At 35.1% G+C, this 17,185-nt stretch overlaps 1 protein-coding gene across 1 annotated transcript in view; it reads right to left on the reverse strand.

Annotated features, from left to right (window-relative positions):
* The window catches only part of LOC108547636 (ADAM metallopeptidase with thrombospondin type 1 motif A), a 238,667-nt gene extending 221,699 nt beyond the window's left edge, over positions 1–16,968 (reverse strand). The window contains exon 1 of the mRNA XM_017900234.1: positions 16,671–16,968. Within this exon, the coding sequence (XP_017755723.1) occupies positions 16,671–16,941 (271 nt within the window). The 5' untranslated portion in view covers positions 16,942–16,968. The remainder of the gene's footprint in view (positions 1–16,670) is intronic.
* Between the last annotated feature and the right edge of the window lie 217 nt (positions 16,969–17,185).

Consider the following 17,185-nt stretch of genomic DNA (forward strand, 5'->3'; position numbering starts at 1 on the left):
CAAATTTTTAATTAAATTAATACGATTATTTTGAAACAAAATTTATAGAATTGATGAGAATGAATGAAGTAAGAACAATACCAATTTCTGATTTAATATTAAAAATTAATTCGCGATTGCTAGGAAAATTACATGAAAATGAACAAATTTTTAATTAAATTATAACAATTATTTTGAAAGGAAATTTATAGAATTATTCTATTGATCTACCATGCATCGAATAAAATATATTATGAGATAAAAGTGATGAGAATGTATCAAATAAAATCGATACCAATTCCTGATTTAATATTAAAAATTAATATCTTGTATTTCATTGTTTTATTTTTATATATTAAGAATAATTTAATATTAAAATTGAAATTTATATCCCTTTCTGGATGATTTGATTAACTCGATGGTTTTCAACCTGTATGTGGTGTATCCTAATAATTCTTTAATGTGTCGTAAAAATTTTTATAAAATACAATAATTATTTAATAGAACACGTGTACTTACCACGTACAAATCTCTTTTTCTTGAAATTGTCAAAAATAAAGACAACAGTTGTTTGGTGTGGATTAAAATTCCTTCGATTTTCTTCTATCATATAAGAAAGAAATATAGTCTTTGGTATGCACAGAATTATAGTAATTAATTCACGTGTGTCACAAGATAAAGAGGAATGAAAATCACCTGGTTGACTCGTTTAAAACCAAGCATAAAAATCAGATCTTTGCCAATATTGTCACTTCTCCCATTACTGAAATTTGCTGTTTCGTGTCTCCATTTTACGTAACAGCGTTCTAAAAATACCATAATCTTCAGGAAACTAAATCACATATAATTCTCACATCTTTCATTGAAATCTTCGCGATACTATTATTATTCTTCATCGTTTCTTTCATTACTGGAATTCCCTCTTTTTACACCGATATCTTACGTAAATCTTTCTTCAGAGTACCATAAATTCCATCAAACCGAACAGAACACCTTTTCACCGGTTTTTACACTACCATCGCGATTCTCTTTTTATTATCAATAAAACGAATTTTATTATCAAATCGTCGAAGTCCTCTTTCAACTTTCTCACGTTAATTTTTCCACTGCCAGAATTTCCCCTCCGCCCAGCCTTCGGTTTACGTAACACCTCTTCGAAAGTACCATAAACTTCAACGAACTAAACCGGACAGCTTTTCACCATAAATTCGCTAATCCGCTAATCGCCTTCGACGCGATTAACATCGCGTGTACCACGAATTTCGTGTCATAATTTTCCCTTCAGGGTCGTTCCGAGATACCTTCGAGGCAAATAACTTGGAAGAAACGTATCGTGTTGGGCCACGAGGGGGCTCCGTTCATAAAAATGCGTATATAGTGTATCCCAAGCAGATCGGCCGGTTTGGTTGGAGGTCGACGCCATGCAGTCTACCCGTGTAAATACCATCGTCCAGATATCTCCAGCCATTTGCATTTGCTTTACCTTCCAACGCCTTTTTTCCCGCCTTTTCTCCCACGTTCATTCACGGGAACCCGGGTTCGAGTGCAGGTGTCGTTTCGTGTGATTCGTCACGAGAAAAAGCAATTTTTCAAGCAATCCTCCAAACGAAGTATGCAGAAATAAATTATTTTTTTGATAATTCCATAATTCGAGGACTCTGTCCAATTTTCTCTATGCGACTTTATTTTATTTCAATAGCTTCCTTTTATTGGTAGGATGAGAAATTAGTCCGAAGTGCTTGGAAAAGTAGCTTTGGTGATTTTATTTGGAAAATGTGGAATTGAAAAATTTTATTCGTAATTATTAAATTGTTATTAATTTATTTGAGAAATTTCTGGTCTCGTTGATTTCGATGATGGTGAAATATGGGTGATAGGATTTTGAACGAGTTTTCTAGATATTTTTATGTATTATAGTCATTTGGCTTTAGTTTAGTGCAGAAAGAATTCTGTTTTATCTCGAGGTCGTTAAGTATGATATTTTTTAATATATTCTGATTGAATTCTTTTTTTAGCGGTGAAATAAAGCTCGAATAAAGATATCGAGTATTCAAAACTAGAGAAGGTCCTTCGACTACGGAATTACAGAATCTTCTTTTCAGCTCGTGACTATTATGACAAAGAATTATATTTTTAATTCCTTTTATTATAAATCAGATATTTTTTCAGTTTCATTTTCTTTTTGTTATCGATAAGATCGTGTATTATTAGATTCTGATCGAGATATATAACGATTCTCAAAAATTGGACAATTTGAGAAAGGTTCGATTTCTTTCAGAAATTTTTAAAGGATTATTTTTTAAAAATTCGAGGTAAGTTTCCAGATAGTGGAAAATATTGGTAAACGCGCGCACCTTCGAATTAAAAATATAAATGGGAAGGAAGATTCGCCAGAATGTAGTGGAGACACGATTTTTGTTACTTAACATCAATTTACTACTCGTTAAGCAATTATTTTCAATCGAAACCGAAGTAAATCTTCCTGGTGCATTCAATGATTATGGAGTCGCTGCTGTTGGTGTATAGGATCGTTTAGTGGAAGAGGAAACGGAAATGAAATTTATTAACGCTCTCAGCTTATTTCATTTTTTACCACGTAATTATCATTGCATACGTGGAACAGCCATAATTCGAAAGGATTCTATACCTCTTCGACGAGCACCGTGAAACATAATTTCTCGCTTCGATCGCGATTTTCTCGAATTTCTGCGAGAAACGATTATGAAATATAAAAACCGAGATCCACAAGAAAATCGTATAAAAATAGAGAATTAAAAAATGAGCAAAATAAAACGTCAACGAGAAAAGAACAGAGGATATAAGATTTTTCAAAAATATTCTCAAATTCCAAATTTTGTTAATACCACAAAAGCAAATTAAAAATGATATTAATATTAACATTAATATCACTGTTCCAAATTAATACCAAGCTTAATATTATAATTATATTTAGGAGAATTCTAGAGATTTTTCAAGAATATTCTGAAATTCGAAATTTTCTTAATACCACAAAAGCAAATTAAAAATGATATTAATATTAACATTAATATATCACTGTCCGAAATTAATACGAAGATTAATATTATTATTATATTCAGGAGAATTCTAGAGATTTTTCAAGAATATTCTTAAATTAAAAATTTTTTGAATATCACAAAAGCAAATTAAAAATGATATTAATATTAAAATTAATATCACTATCCGAAATTAATAGGAAGATTAATATTATTATTATATTCAAGAGAATTCTAGAGATTTTTCAAGAATATTCTCAAATTCTAAATTTTTGTAATACCATAAAAGCAAATTAAGAATGATATTAATATTATAATTAATATCACTGTCCGGAATTAATAGGAAAATTAATATTATTATTATATTCAAGAGAATTCTAGAGATTTTTCAAGAATATTCTGAAATTCGAAATTTTTTTAATACCACAAAAGCAAATTAAAAATGATATTATTTTTATAATTAATATCACTGTCCGAAATTAATACGACGATTAATATTATTATTATATTCAGGAGAATTCTGAATTTTTCTATAAAAATCGAGTGGAAGACACATGTTCTATGCACGAATAGCGAGAAAACGAGAATACGTAAGAAAATATAGACACGGTGGGAAAAAAAGTGTCGAAGCAAAGTGTCGTGCTCGATTTCGTGCATTTTGTTAAACATGAGATATCCATATCTGCTAATCTTTGCAGAAATACGAACCGCCATGCGTATGCACTTCTCGACGACGTCGTTGACCAAGACATCGTTTACAACGTGTGATCGTCTCCTTTTCTCGATTAATTTTCACGCAAAATAATAATTTCGCGCAAAACCGAGAGAACTTCCTTTATTTCAATAAACTTAAATAATTAAAAATATTTAAAATATTTCAGAATATTTTCTTCCAAATATTTTCTTGTCCTCCTGCTTCGTTCGGTAAATTAAAACTTTCTTTCTTTCCCATATATAACATTTTCAATATTTTCCATGCCCATCACATTTTACGTATATACGTATATATTTTTATTCGATTATTATTAAATTATTCATTATTTTATATATTTTTATTCGAATTTTTTAACTCATTTTATTGAAATTTTTATACCAATTTCTACAATCATTATAAAAATAAATCTCCACTATACATTTTAATAAATCTTCAATTTCTCGTTGCACGCAATAAACGTATCAAGAACTTCACGCGCAATAAGCAATCCGTTGAATAATAAATAGAAACTAGAAAATAACAACAGGAACGTCCTAATTAAACAATTTATAGTTCTATTCACAGGCAACCATCTTCGTTCTTTTAACCATCGGATAATTCCGATGAAAATGGTCGTTAACGAATAACCATTCGTTACACGACTATGTGCGAAAACTCGTGGAATAATAGCACGTGAAATATTTTCCAATCCGAGTACTGACTTCATCTGGTACTCGAAATTCCAATCAAAAATTGTCATTAATGTTGATTACGAAACGTAGGCGCCTTTAGCATACAATGAATGCGATTTTAATCGAATTCCATTGGAAAATCACTGTTTAAGAAACATTCCTACGTAGTACCTATTTTATTCAAATGAGCCTGGAAATCGATGTCTCTTCGTCTAATTAAAATATCGAAACGCCAGTGTCAATGCGATCGACATTCCGACGATAATTTTCTCAACATCCTCCCTGTGGACGCCCACTGGTAAAAATTTCGAATTTAACCAGATGCCGGGATGTAAATCGAGGAACTAATTTGCTAATCGAATCACGAGAGAAGCGACACTCGATTCACTCCCTGTTTCCAACGAGAAAACAACACGAAGCTGAGATTTCGCTATTATGCAGCGAAGAAACCTATTTAAGCGTTTCGTAATCGGCAGTTCCATTTAAATTGCCTTCCACGAAATAGCTCATTTGCATATTGATCAGGATTCCGAAATGGCTCGATAACAGAATATTTTCACAACCGAAAATTCAGAACTCGAAACTCGTACCTGCACGTACATGTCATTAAAAAGGAATTCTAGGCACTTTCGTGCTATGGTCCAATGGTTAAAACGTGTGATGACTAAATCGTATAGTTTATTTGCTGAGAAGGTTATACACGAAGATTCAGAAAAAGAATTTTCGATTTTATTTTTTGACAAGGTGAAAGAAGAGGGAGAAACTTTCGTGTAAATTTCACAAGTGATTCTATGTATCTATTAAGAGACAACTGAAAAAAATTATTGCCTTTGGTATGCCAATTTCAAATTTTTACATCGGATATGGAAGCTGTAAAGAATATTTGAATAATAAAAATTGCAAGAGTAAATGCAAAAAAAAAAATAATAAAAAACTAGCACAAAGAAATAGTATTCCATATCTTTGAATGGCTTTACTTTCCCTCTTTTTTGAGTTAATAGATGTTTTGAGAAAAATTTATTCTTGTACGACATACAATATATAATAAACCCATACTACGATACACACGAAAAATAAAATACTGTTTTAAAATGTCAAAAATTAATTTTTTTTTTATAAAGAAACAAATTTTGTCAACAAATTTTCGTCACTAAATATTACCACAAAGAATTTTCAATATTAAATATTATTTTTCGATATGAAATTTAAAAAATTGATAAATATACAAATTATTTTATTTTTCAAACCTAATACCTATTCTAATTATTTTATACAATTAACACTGTATTTAATTCGGACAAAAATAAAACATCATAAGATCGTATTCAGAGTAGGTGCCCTAAAATACTGTTTTAAGACGTTAAGAATTGATTTCTTTAGAAAGGAACTTGAATTTTTTCAACAAATTTTCAACACTAAACATTACTACAAGAAGTTTCCAATATTAAATACTATTTTTCGATATTAAATTTAAAAAATTGATAAATATATCAATTAGTTTATTCTCTAACCCAATGAGTATTCTAATTACTTTGTACAACCAGCACTCTAATTCTGACAAAAATAGAAACACCATAAAATCGTATTCAGAGTAGGTTCCCTAGAATACTGTTTTAAGACAAAAAGGGCTTGAATTTCTTCAACAAATTTTCGACACTAAACATTACCACAAAAAATTTCCAATATTAAAAATTATTTTTCGATATGAAATTTAAAAAATTGATAAATATACAAATTATTTTATTTTTCAAACCTAATACCTATTCTAATTATTTTATACAACCAGTAGTCCGTTTATTGCAATTCTAACAAAAATGAAAACATCATAATATCGTATTCAGAGTAGTTTCGCAGAATTTTTCTCGAGTACACGTCGGGATTTTCACCGAAAAGCCATCGATTTATGGTAAAATCGCGTTGCTGTTTTCTCACTAGGCGAGGTCCATCCGACACGCTGAGTATGCACGCGTGGCTACGTGTACGTGTAACGTGGAACGTTCGTACAACGTTACACGCCTTCGTGCAGGCGTGCTTACACGCGCTGATGTACTGCACATTATGCACGAAAGCTCGTGCGAAATAGCAGAGATAATTCTAGAGACACCGATGCCGTACCGTGCTGAAAAGCATTGACTCTCGATAGCAACTTGAGTGGATAATTATCTGCGTACTGTGAAGATTCAGTGATTAAGGTGAGGTTTAATCTGAGAATTTTAATTGAAGAAAAAGTATGAGTATTAATGTGCTGTATTAATTGAGAATTAATTACGCAGTATTAATTGAGCCATTCACAGGCCAACGTGATTAACCCCACCTTGCAAATTTATTAAAATTTCAGCATCGAATCACTTGATCCGTTCGATGATTAATTTTTATAAGGAGAATAAATTTTTAATGTTTATTTTATGGGGTTCACCGATTTGTCAAAATGAAACATGACGACGAAATGATATTTTTCTGTGTGTACGTAGCTGTATATAATATACTTTTGAGAGTAATATAAAAAATTAACAGCAATTTTTACATTTTACTACGAATTTATGTTGTTTATGTGAAAAATGGCTGCGAAAAGGTGACAGCATAGGTATGGAAGTCGAAGAAGGTTTTATTCTTCGAGAATACAAAGATTTCTTATGTATCTTGGTGTGATCTAAATTTGGCCAGAAAAATTGCTTATCATGTTAGCTTAGGAGATAAATGGATAGAAAATATCCGGTTTTGCTCTATTTTTGAGAATACCCCGTAGATTAATTTTCTTCGATATTTTTATCCACAGTATCGTGTAATATTATCATTGTAATGTAAAATAAAATTTTATCTACAATCAGATGATTTTTGGTTACCGAGATATATCTCTTTGAAGTTGTTCGAAAAACAATGAGGATCATAGCAAGTAATTTCTTCCCACACTGTAAGTACATAGAAAATTATGGGTTTTTAATTAATCTTCGATTATTCTAATTAACGTACGAATTTTTAATTCGAGAGAAATTAATTTTTATTGATACAATGTAATTAATAATCTCCGATTGTTTTTCCAAGTGGAAATTCATTTCTATAACATTAATATTGATATTAAAAAATAATGAATTTTTAAAAATTGGGTTTCCATAAAAATGTAGAATTTTATAAAGAAGAGACCGTGAAGTATATACCTAAACCTGCAAGTAACTGCTTATTGACTCTAATAGCTAACTAGAGACCATAGATCTTTGGCTCCTGTGCATCGTGATCCAGCTAAAATTGTAGTTGCTCGATCATTGATACAACTGGCTCACCTAGTACCATAAATCTTGGGTTATTGTCTGTAATGAATGACTTGAAACTGCAGATATCCAGCTAGAGAGTATATTGATCAAATGTGAAGACACAGCCTCGACTACTGTATAAAATGGCCCATCTAACAAGTGCAGACCTTGGGTAACTAGATTTAGCGATACGTCAAAAATCGTGGGCTATTTTACTGCACAAAATCGTAAATTCCTGGTTACTCGTTCTAACCCTCGACTTTGTGGAACGAGCAACTCATTTAAGTAGTAAGAATTGCTTTTCAATAAGAGGCTAGAAGAAACGGATGATGTACTAACAATAAATGCCTAATATTTCTCTCGATAACGATATCATGTTAAACGAAAAATATGGAATCTGATATACTACTAAAATTCGAAATTTTACAAAATAAAAATTTATACTATTTTTTAATATTATTCTATTCAATAGAGTAGGTACTAAATTTTGAAAAAATCCAATATTTTAAATATAATCAGGTGGTATACTAATAATAGAAGATTAATATTTATCTTGACAACAATATAGTGTTAAATTAGAGATATGAAATTTAATACACCATTAAAATTCGAAATTTTCCAAAATAAAAATTTGTATTATTTTTTAATTGTATTTTATGCAATATAGTAGGTACTAAATATTGAAAAGATCCAATATTTCGAATACAAGCAGGTGATATACTAATAATAGAAGCCTAATATCTATTCCAATACAGTAGAATTTAATATACCTTTAGAATTTAGAATTTTCAAAAACATAAATTTTTATTATTTTCTAATCGAACCTTATTCAATATGAGTATTAAATTCTAATAAAAATTTAATACTATAACAAAAGTGTGAAATAAAATAGATAAAATATTCATTCCAATAACGATATAACCCTATACTAAGCTAAAACCATAAAATTTAATATACTTTTAAAATTGATAATTTTCGAAAACAAAAATTTGTATTGCTCCTTAACCATATTACATTCAATATAGTACTAAATTCTGACAAAAATTCAATATTGCAAAAGAACCTAAAAATTGACTAAATTTCTAAAATTCTCCAACTTCTAAGAAATGGTCACCATGAATAATGGAAATTTCTTCTTCCCCTCGTCTGATCAAACAAAAGTAAGTCTGCTTGAATCCCGAGTAGAGACGATTAATCACCATCAATTCGGACACATTTGATCCTCCTCATTCGCCAAAAAATCATTCACTGCTGCCCCGTGCTCTGATCCCGGTCCAATTTTACGTTACCCTTACGTCATACCGCGTACACGTGCTTTCTTTAAATAAATCCGAGCGACGAATATGCAAATACAAGACTCGACGAGTCAACGCTCGGCTTTCAGATCGTACCGGAAAGATATCGCGCCCGGAGTCCCGCTATCTGTAGTCATTAAAGTCTTATCTGACGAATTAAAAGCAAGGCACATCGAAGGATCAATAGCGTCGAACGAGAAAATGGGAAAGTAATGGCAACGGAAATATTCATGGATTCACGAGTGAATGAAAACTCACGGATCGCAAAGTGCAAAGGATACCTGAATTTAATAACAATGTAATTGGATAATTATTAAAATGAACACTGCCGTCAATGGTCATCTGAACCAAGCCATAAAATGGTAAAAGTTGGAGCAAAATTTGATTGGATATGTTGAAGAGACCTAGAATGGTGCATCGTATAAATTCACATAGAATTAACAAAATTAATAACTGAATATTTATTAAAATAGATTATGAAAACTCACGGATCGCAAAGTGCAAAGGATACCTGAATTTAATAACAATGTAATTGGATAATTATTAAAATGAACACTGCCGTCAATGGTCAACTGAACCAAGCCATAAAATGGTAAAAGTTGGAGCAAAATTTGATTGGATATGTTGAAGAGACCTAGAATGGTGCATCGTATAAATTCACATAGAATTAATAAAATTAATAACTGAATATTTATTAAAATAGATTATAAACGGAGTAATCCCTGGCCAACTGAACCAAAGTACAAAAGGTAATTTATTAGGTAAAATGGAGAACCCCTAAATGGTGTATAATATTACACATATAGTACAAGTATTTGCTATAGAAATGGAGGATTTATTGGTATTTGAAAATTATCCTTATCTTTCTAATAGCCTAACAGGGGATGTGTGTCAATTTTAACCCCTAATGATACTTGTTGTCTCAACTGAAAAATTCAAAAGTCGAATATTTTTAAACCTAATATGAGCTAATAATAATTTTATAATATAATATAAGAATATAATTATATTCTATATATAGACAATAATTCTATAATATGAGCTAATAGTAAAGTATCATAAAATTCATAGTGTAAATTTATTTACTTAATTCTTTAATGCATACTCAGAAATGATTGAAGTGTCACAGTCAATTTTGATTTCTATTATCCTCTTGTTGTCTCAATATTGCATTAAAAAATCGACATTTTATATTTTCTAAATTCTATGGACGCGTGATGAAATTCATGCTTCAACGTGACAGGAGTCAATAATGATTTGAAACGAAGTCTATTTGCTCGTGAGTAAGAGAAATGTCGACATTGATTCGTATTGCCAGACTAGTTGCAGGATAATTCTTGATATTTCACAGGCTCGTAATCGACTGTTATTTTCCCCGTTCGAAAATTATCTGGACGTGTGTCGCTTTTCATCCTGTTTGTTTGAAGTGCGCTCGATATACGCGAAGATGCTATCTTCCAGATGAAACCGTTCGATTATCGCGTCGTAATGATGTAGTCGTCGTCAGGTGGCAAAGGTAGGAAGCGACATGCTTACATCGTAAATATTCAAACATCCATGCTCTTATCTCGCTGACTTATCGCTACGATTGTAAGTTCGTCTATTCCGTGACGTCAAGTCACGTTATGAGAGCCAAATACAGTCGCCGATTTATCTACCGCACGATTTCTTTTTACTTTTGCCAGGTATTAATTGCGAAATTCGAAAATTAAATATTCCACGAGAAAAGTGGAATTTAATGTGACAATGGGATGGAAATTAGAAATTGGAAGCTGTGTGATTTCTGAGGGCACAATTGGTGTTTCGTTGATGATTTCGTGAATAAAAATTGATATTATGGTGGTATTGAAATTCGAAAATTAAATATTCCACGAGAAAAGTGGAATTTATTGTGACAATGGGATGGAAATTAGAAATTGGAAGCTGTATGATTTCTGAGGACACAATTGGTGTTTCGTTGATGATTTCGTGAATAAAAATTGATATTATAGTGGTATTGAAATTCGAAAATTAAATATTCCACGAGAAAAGTGGAGTTTAATATGACTTTAGGATGGAAATTAGAAATTGAAAGCTGTGTAATTTCTAAGGACACAATTGGTGTTTCATTGATGATTTCGTGAATGAAAATTGATATTCTGGTGGTATTGAAGTTCAAAAATTAAATATTCCACGAGAAGAATAGAGTTCAATGTGACGATAAGATTGCAATTAAAAATTAGAAGCTGTATAATTTCTAAGGACACAATTAATGGTTCGTTGATGATTTAATAAGCGAAAGTTGATATTTGCATGATAATAAAATTCGAAAATTAGATATTCCACGAGGAAAATAGAATTTAATCGGAATGCAAATTGGAAATTGGAAGGTATATAATTCACTTACATTAAACTTTATATATCTACTGCTGTACATCTGCACACGATTATTTCCCTGCACGCTAAACGCTTTAATTTCCTTCCCGAAATCCCAACGAAACTAAATACTAAAATAAACTCTACATCCCAGTAATATGTATACGATCCCTTCCCATGCGTTTTGTCTTTTGTCTCCCATCTTCTGGAGACGTCTTTTGACCTGGGTAGCCCTAAACAGACAGGCCAGATCTAACCGTTTAACCCTTTCGCTACGGCGAACCTCGCCTCGAAGTCTCTCCCGTAGAACGAAGCGACAAAGTGTCAAAAATGGTAACATTACTATAGTACAATCTTTAGCATTCGGTCTTTAGACGTAAATTTTTCGAAGAAAAAAAGAAAAGGAAAAACTGACCATAGGCAATAGCTAGCAATTGCTACACAATACTAGCAATAGAGCTTGCAACACAATTGCTACACAATACTAACAATGGCGCTTGCAACACAGTTACTACACAATACTAGCAATAGAGTTTGCAACACAGTTACTACACAATACTAGCAATAGAGCTTGCAACACAATTGCTACACAATACTAGCAATAGAGTTTGCAACACAATTGCTACACAATACTAGCAATAGAGCTTGCAATTATCTGCAAAGAGTTCTAAGACGAACAGTAGCACTCGTCTTAACTACTTGCGTTGGAAAGACGTGTCACGCACGTCGTAATGCTTTTGTCACCGAATCGCCAACGACGTGGTATACACGTCGTTCGGCTATTGTTACAGAAACACTGAACCGTCCTGGCACACGCGTCTGTGAATTCTTTGCCATCGCAAGTGGTTAATTTTGTACTTAATTTTTGTAACCAGTGACTACAGTCACCCGTCGTGTGTAGATGACGTCTCGTGGCCGGTGACTATAGTCAGTAGTAACGAAAGGGTTAAAAACATCTATACAATTTTTCCACCGTTTCCACTGGCTACTATTTCTTTGCATTATAACCCCTCAAGACACCCCGTGACGTTTATCAAATTAACGCTCGTCCTTTCGTTATTCATCCCGGGGAGACAATTTCACGCGCTGGCCCCGGCAGCAAGACGCGAAAGCATCGTCCGGCAATTTCCTCCCGGGGATCGTTTCGCGCTCGGGCATTAATTTCCGTTTCAATTAAGCCAGATACCGATCGCCGGGCGTAAATTACGATTCCGCTTATCGCTCGCGATCGAAAATCAGCGACGCGACGTTTCCAAGGATGAAAATGAGGACCGAGGAGGGCTGAGGTGCACAGAGGAGGAAAGGATGAAAAGCGCGCGGAGCCGAGGATACGACACAGACAAATCGACGGAGAGGAAGTGAAGCCCGCGAAATAATCCACGGTCGGCGCAATTAGCGCTCGTTAATGATCGGCAGAGGACCGAGGTAGGATCGAGAGTCAGCGGAGATGCGGCGAGATAACGGACATCAGAGAAACTAATAAACTGCACGAAATTAGTGTTATACGCGGGATCTGGTGGAACGATCGGGAATGGAGGTGTAGGCGAACGTTATGGTGCCCGTCGCTATCTGCGAACCCGCGGGAATAATTATGCGTCTATACACGGGGATAGAGTCGTCGCCGGATCGTGTACATTCATTACCGGGACCCGAGGGATCCTCCGTTGCTTTAGCCTGGCAATCGTGAGGCTAGATACGGCGTACAGCGTGATGGTTTTTGGCGAGTGGTTATTTTTACGTGGAGCAGGGTTAATGGAGGAATCAGAGGATAATTGTGGAGAGAGATAGGATTCCGGATGAGTATGCGTGTGATGGGAATAGGCTGGGTGTTCGCTGCTCCAACGTTTTCGGATTGTAACGCGGCTCGTTTGCTTCTGCTGCATTTCTTGCGGATGAGGATGTGAGGCTGGTTCGTGGGGTGGATTAATAAGCTCGTGGACAGAGGAGTTTCGAGATTACGAATGGAACTTGGAGATGCTAGTGGAATTTCTTTAGACGCTTTTCAGGCTGACCGGACATGTCTCACGTCTGTGAGATCTCTTTCGGGGAGTTAATGGATTATCGTGGGTCTAAGAATATTTCAGTGGAATCTAAAATTTATGTTTCGACAATTGACATTAATGGAAGACTCTTCGTGTTTTCAGAAATGTCCTCAAGCCTAGAGCTAGTGTCTATACAGAATTATTCGACATACTGCGTATAAAGGTTACAGAATTATTTAGCGTTGCAATTTCTTGATTAAAATTACAGAGTTCATTGCAATTTGCAGTAAATTAATGGATTATCATGGAAACTAAAATTAATATTTCGACGATTAATATTGATGGAAGACTCTTCGCGTTTTCAGAAATGTCCTCAAGCCTAGAGCTAGTGTCTAACAGAATTATTCGACATACTGCCTATAAGGGTTACAGAATTATTTAGCGTTGCAATTTCTTGATTGAAATTACAGAGTTCATTGTAATTTGCAGTAAATTAATGGATTATCATGGAATCTAAAATTAATATTTCGACGATTAATATTGATGGAAGACTCTTCGCGTTTTCAGAAATGTCCTCAAGCCTAGAGCTAGTGTCTAACAGAGTTATTCGACATACTGCCTATAAGGGTTAAATTATTTAGCGTTGTGTTGTGAAATATAATGGATGGATTATGTTTTACAAGGGACAATGTCTCACAATCAGAATAACTATACCTGCTTTCTTTGTGATAGCTTGGAAAAAAGTGTCTTCCACTGTTAGGCTTATTTGAATTGCCAAGAAAAACTCCAGATGTCGCTAGAAACGTCTAGCAACATGGAGCGTGAGATTAGAATTCTACAATACGTTGCAATTTCTTGATTGAAATTACAGAGTTCATTGTAATTTACAGTAAATTAATGGATTATCATGGGTCTAAAAGCTTGCCCAGGAATGCAAAATGTGGAATCCAAAAATCATATTTTGATAATTAAGATTAATGGAAGGTTCTTTGCGTTTTCAGAAATGTCCTCAAACCTAGGTCTAGTTTCTATATAGAATTATTCAACATACTGCCTATGAGAATTAAAGAAATATTTAGCGTTGCAATTTCTTGATTGAAATTGCAGAGTTTATCGTAACTTTACTATTATACTTTATTATTAGTGGAATGTACAGGTATAAGAATACAAACAGTGAAGGTATCCCTAAATGTTCTAACGATGCTCTATACCGTCAGGGTTTGGAATAAATGTGCTCTATACCGTTAGGGTTTGTACCTGAAATATCCCAGAAAAAAAGAATGCCTTTTAAACCTAAATCCAGTAGACGAGTCCTTGACGCCAACATAATAGCGAAAATCCTTGAGACCCAAAAATCTCTACTAGCCTGCAACGTCTAGCACAGCTGACCCCTATCTATTCTAAAATTTAGAAAATTGTAAAAATGTTTGAAACGTGAAAAGCATTCGTGAAATGCTCGGACTGTTAGAAGAACCTAACCAAGACATACTAATCCCATATCGTCAAGAAACCTCCCCAATTCTTCATCTTCATAAGGAAAGCTTCCAATTAATCCCTGTTGTAATTTCTCAAATGAAATTACAGCGTTTATTAAAATGTGCAGATCCATATACAGTTGTATAGCAACGAAATTTATAAAGTTTATTATCAATGAAAGATACAAATATACTTATACAGATATGTGCATGTCCTTGTTACTGTACCATATTTGAGATTGACAGTTTCTAGAAAACAGAGGGTCCTTACAAAATAAAATAATTATAAAAATAGAAGGTCTACGAGACCTAAAAGTGAATATTGGCCTGCAAAATATCTGACACCATTGTTGAAAGTCTACGGTTTATTACAATCCCCAATCACACCACCAAACAATTCACCCCTCGAATCCTGACCGTCGAAGAGACCGAGAAGGCGAGAGAAACTTCAGAATCCCCGTTTAATCGGGAGGATCCCGATTTCGTCGGTGATTTTTCAGCGCTCTCCGAGGAATGCTGAGCACGATTCGTCGAAGTACCATCAGGTGCACGGCGAAGCGAGCGAGAGTTGAGCGAAGCAACGCGTACCTAGGACGTAGGTGCAGGTTGGGTAGGAATATGAGTATGTACAGCCTGGCTGTGTGAATAAAGGTTCATGCTCGCAGCACGAGAGAATACGAGCGTGTGGGTGTTGGTGTAGGTGTGGGTGCTTTGGAGCAGCGGCCTTACAAGGACGTCTGGACGTTCTAGCTTTCCCTGAGAGCTGTTGCACACCTTGACTGAGACTAAACGCGTTAACGGATCTTTCACAACTCCGCCGTTTCTGCGTGACGATACTCGAATTACGACTCGCAACGGTGCTCCAACGTCCATTGGACTCGCTTGGATCCGCCGTCGATCGCTGGTCAAGCGTGCACGAGCCGCGTCCAATTTGTCACCGATCGTTCCATCCTGATTTTATTGCTCACTTTCTCGATTTTTTCCCGGCTTATGGCGTTATAAATCGCTTTGTCCATGTACCAAGTCTCGTTTCGGCGTGACTAGCTTCGGCTGATGATCTAGGCGGTGCGTCACTAGGGTCTAACTCGTTTCGAGTTGACCCTGTGGATTGGAAACTTCGGGATGAAGCTCGGGATGAGTGGGAAATATTGGTCAAATTAAACTTTGGATTCAGGACTACTTTACTCGTGATATGGAACATGTGTTCCTTGAGTCTTTGGTCTATTGTCTCTAGAATTTGAAATCGAGGTATGGTACCGTAGATTTTGGTACCTATTGCATTTAGAGTGTCAATGGCACAGAAAATTGAATTAAAGCTAAACTGAAAATGAGAAATTTCGTATATTTTATGGGACGAGTGTAAATTTAAAATTCCCAATTGCCTAAAAATTTTTCTATGGTAGTATCAATACCATTAGCAGATTAATTGTCGGACACCATAAACGACATACCATTCATCAATATCTCCATTGCGAAACGACTGACCTTTCGGAGATCGATCGCACCTGCCCACGGCAGTAAAAACTGAACGTGACTCATGTAACACGTTCCGTATAGAAAGAAAAGGAAAGGTTTTAGTAGCACCATAATCCTCCATAGAAAATGAAATTCGAATGGAGAAGTTACATTGTGAGAATAAATCCCAGAAAAATAGACTCTCTGCGATGTTCCTATTACCCTAATCCTCCTATCATCGCTAAGGCATACGTGACAATCAGCTTGTACATCCTGAACAGACCCCTTGACCAATCACGCCAATCCAAAACGCCGAGAGCAAACTGGGATCAACTGGTCGTCACGCAGGCAGACGTAAAAGAACAAGAGACCAGCGACAATTAAATCCCAATGAGCAATTAAATGCCAAATAGCCGCAGACGTGACAACGAGTTAATTCGTCCTCTGCAATGAGACATGCACAAGAAAAAGAGCTTCCTACCTTCGTTGCTGAAGCTCTCCTCGTCGAACATGATCTTGGCAGTGGTGGAAGACTGGTTGGATCGGTCAGCCAGGAATCTATCCAAAGTCTCAGCCCCGGTGTCTAGTCTGTCGTTGACCTTCCTCTCGATCGCGTCCTGCTTGGTGCGCACTCCGGTCCACAGAATCACCAGGAACACCAACAGCAGCACGATGCTGATCACCGCGGCCATGGTGGAGGCGCGATTCGTGATCTGCGACATGTCTGCGGCTCCCCTGCCAGCCGAGCACATTTACTTCGCTTATTATTCACTATCCCAGGCTCGTTAACCGCCGAAAGATCGACAGAGGGACTGAAGGAAGGGAAGGAAGGGATCCTGGCCAGATCCGTCCGGTTACACGCCAGCCAGTTGAGCAGTCAGTCGATCATTTTCGTGGCTTCGAGCTACGTGAGACGAAGGTGGGAGAGGAGGATTATCGCGCGGCACCAGGTCATTCGCCACTCTGCGCCACCCTCGAGCGCCCATAGAGTCCTCT

Source organism: Eufriesea mexicana, unplaced genomic scaffold (genome assembly GCF_001483705.2).
Source record: "Eufriesea mexicana isolate 0111107269 unplaced genomic scaffold, ASM148370v2 scaffold1146, whole genome shotgun sequence".
In the NCBI taxonomy this organism is placed as follows: Eukaryota; Metazoa; Arthropoda; class Insecta; order Hymenoptera; family Apidae; genus Eufriesea; species Eufriesea mexicana.